This window comes from Cibotium barometz, chromosome 38, assembly GCF_041138505.1.
Source record: "Cibotium barometz isolate CiBa-2024 chromosome 38, ASM4113850v1, whole genome shotgun sequence".
NCBI lineage: Eukaryota > Viridiplantae > Streptophyta > Polypodiopsida > Cyatheales > Cibotiaceae > Cibotium > Cibotium barometz.
Window position 1 is genome coordinate 35,902,450 of NC_141083.1, and position 2,497 is coordinate 35,904,946.

The 2,497-nt window shown below is 41.5% G+C and overlaps 1 protein-coding gene across 1 annotated transcript; it reads left to right on the forward strand.

The window, feature by feature from the left end:
- Positions 1-630: 630 nt before the first annotated feature.
- LOC147616651 (uncharacterized) lies at positions 631-2,209 on the forward strand. Its single transcript, XM_086777713.1, has 2 exons — positions 631-1,061; positions 1,147-2,209. Exons 1-2 carry the CDS (start codon positions 844-846, stop codon positions 1,793-1,795), a joined length of 867 nt encoding a protein of 288 aa, XP_086633839.1. The 5' UTR covers positions 631-843; the 3' UTR covers positions 1,796-2,209.
- The last annotated feature ends 288 nt before the right edge of the window (positions 2,210-2,497 follow it).

Here is a 2,497-nt window from a genome sequence, read left to right on the forward strand (position 1 = left end):
TAAAACCTTCGACTTTATTTAGAACCTTCGACTTTATTTCAATAGGAGACCCTCATGAATTAGTTAATTTATAAGACTGAATAGGAGATCCTCACAATAGGAGACCGTCACAATAAAAGGGAGGTACGGCACTTTGAAATTGGATCTTTTTTGGTGGGCATAACCTTAGGGCTCCTGCAACCTAGGTGGATGGAAGGAAGGTAGCCAAGTGAAAAGATTTCAATTGCCAAAAACTGGTAGTTGAGATGGTGGAAGTGTTCGAGTGTCTCCATGAGGTTGTGGGATCGAATCTTGGGGGGGGGGGGGCGGGAGGGGCGATTACAGTGAGGCACGTAGTAATAGGTAGTGTGTGTTCGTTGTGGTGTTCAATTCTAGTCATTTTTTTATTTTTATTTTTTATTTTAAAAAGAGATTTCAACTTTTCCTTTTTATTTGGGTGGTGGGGCTGTTGTGGTGCCAAGTGGTGGGTGTGGGCGCGTCCATGTGGGATTTTGAAGAGTGAAAGGAGTTGTGCTGGGGTTAGTACATACGGGCACGCCTCCCTCTCCCACGCGGCCCGACCTCCAGCGTTGAATTTTGCTGCTGTTTGAATTTTATTTTATTTAAAAATGTGCTGCTTTGAAATTTCCTGGAAAAAAAACAAAATCACACAAATTAGGAAATTCAGAGTCTCATTCTGTCGCGTGGGCAAAGATTCTGTCCCCTTCTGTGTAGCGCGGCTCCTGCCCCGTTTTGTATTCTTCAATTTTGCCCTCTTTGCTAGAAAATCAAGCTTGCTTCACAGACAGAAGGATCTTATATCAAGCTTTCCATTTGATTGCAATACATAGAAAAGTTGCAGCCATGGCTTCCTCCTCCTTCAACTCTGTAGGAGTAACCATGGCTAACTCTAACTTGACCCTGCGTGATGATAACTGCTCTTTGATTCTACACAGATCCGAGGGGGGGCTTCGTAGTGCTCCAGAAACACTCTCTCTTTCAGCACCCATCAATTTCGTCAACACAACTAAATCAGATCATCCACACCATGATCTGCCACAATCTGGATCTCTGCCCTCGAGGTTAGCTATCAGTTTATCTAGGTTAAGCCATAAAGTTTTCTTAAACGCCTGGTTAATCTTATCATTATAATGATTTTTGTTGCAGGTCTAGTTATGGTGTTGGGTTTGCCAGCTTTGCCATTGCAGCTACTACCATGGCTGGTTTATCATTTCTTTCAATTGACTCTTTTGCTATGGCATCTGAGCTTGATTTGGGCAATTCAATCATCACTACCCATATCTCTAACCCTAGCACTTACCCTAACCCTAACCCTAGCAGATACCCTAAACCTGACCCTAGTTTCAGTATGGCCATCCCAATTCCTTATGAAGAAGTGTGGGTTTTTGCCCAAAATGGGTTCATTGCACCCTTGCCTAACACTCCAGGACATGGCTTAGTTATCCCCTTTCCACAACCTGGGAGAGCTGGGGTGTCATCCAAGGAGTCGTGTCCTCAATGGACCCCCAGTGAACTTGAGATGGTTTTGCCTGATTTTCATGGGCGCCCAAAGCCCTTTCCACGGCAAGGGCATCAATGGCCAGCCTCTTTTGTGGTCATAGGGATGCCTGATGAACCTTTTCTCCAAGTTTCTCAATTGAAAGATGGTGTTAAATTTGATGAGATTGCATCAGCTGATGGGAAAACCGCGGTGGTGGCCGCGGCAGCGGCCCCGGCAAATGGAGAGGAGGTGGAGGGTAAACTCTCTCTGCTCAAAGTGTTGGGAGTGGAGAAATTTATGTGTTTCAGCATGTGATTTAGGCTTGGAACTAGCACACAAATTTGGGGAAGATGACCTTGGACATGCGAGTAGGGTTTGAATTTTTTGTATAAAAATCAATTCATTTCATGGATATATCCATTTGATGCATAGTATATATATATATATATGGGCATTTCATGGGCCTATACATGTGATTCATGTAAACCATCTATAGCCTAGTGCATTCCATGGATATATCCATGTGATTCATGTATATTCATCTGTAGTGGTGTATAAACAAAGGGGGCATTGCCATGGAGCAATTCATTTTTATGTTTTATGATGGGTGTGAATATAATATATATTACAAATGATGTGGTGATGGAGGTGAATGTATTACCACTCTGAAGATCAAATTTGTACAAATAGTACTGAATTTTCAAAGCTCAAAGATGCAATTTTTGTATATTCTTAATTGTAAGAGGACTAAAGTAGTTCAAAGACAAAATGGTCCCTTCGATTTTATTGACAAGAAAGTGGTCCTGTTTGGATGAGCAAGTAGTACAAAACGTAATATATAGTTGAAATTCATAGAGAGTTTCCGAAAACCTTTTTTTTTTTAATCGTGTGTCATGCATCATTGGTCATGAATGTTATTTTTACTAGGCTATATCAAGCAAATAAAGCATGTTTGCTACTAGGTTATATGTAGCAAGCATCAATGTCCCCACAAAGAGAATATTGTTGCATGTCTTA

Coding starts and splice junctions, on each gene's coding strand:
- LOC147616651 (XM_086777713.1), top strand. CDS start 844: ATGGCTTCCTCCTCCTTCAACTCTGTAGGAGTAACCATGGCTAACTCT. Junction 1,062..1,146: donor TCTGGATCTCTGCCCTCGAG/GTTAGCTATCAG, acceptor TTTTTGTTGCAG/GTCTAGTTATGGTGTTGGGT.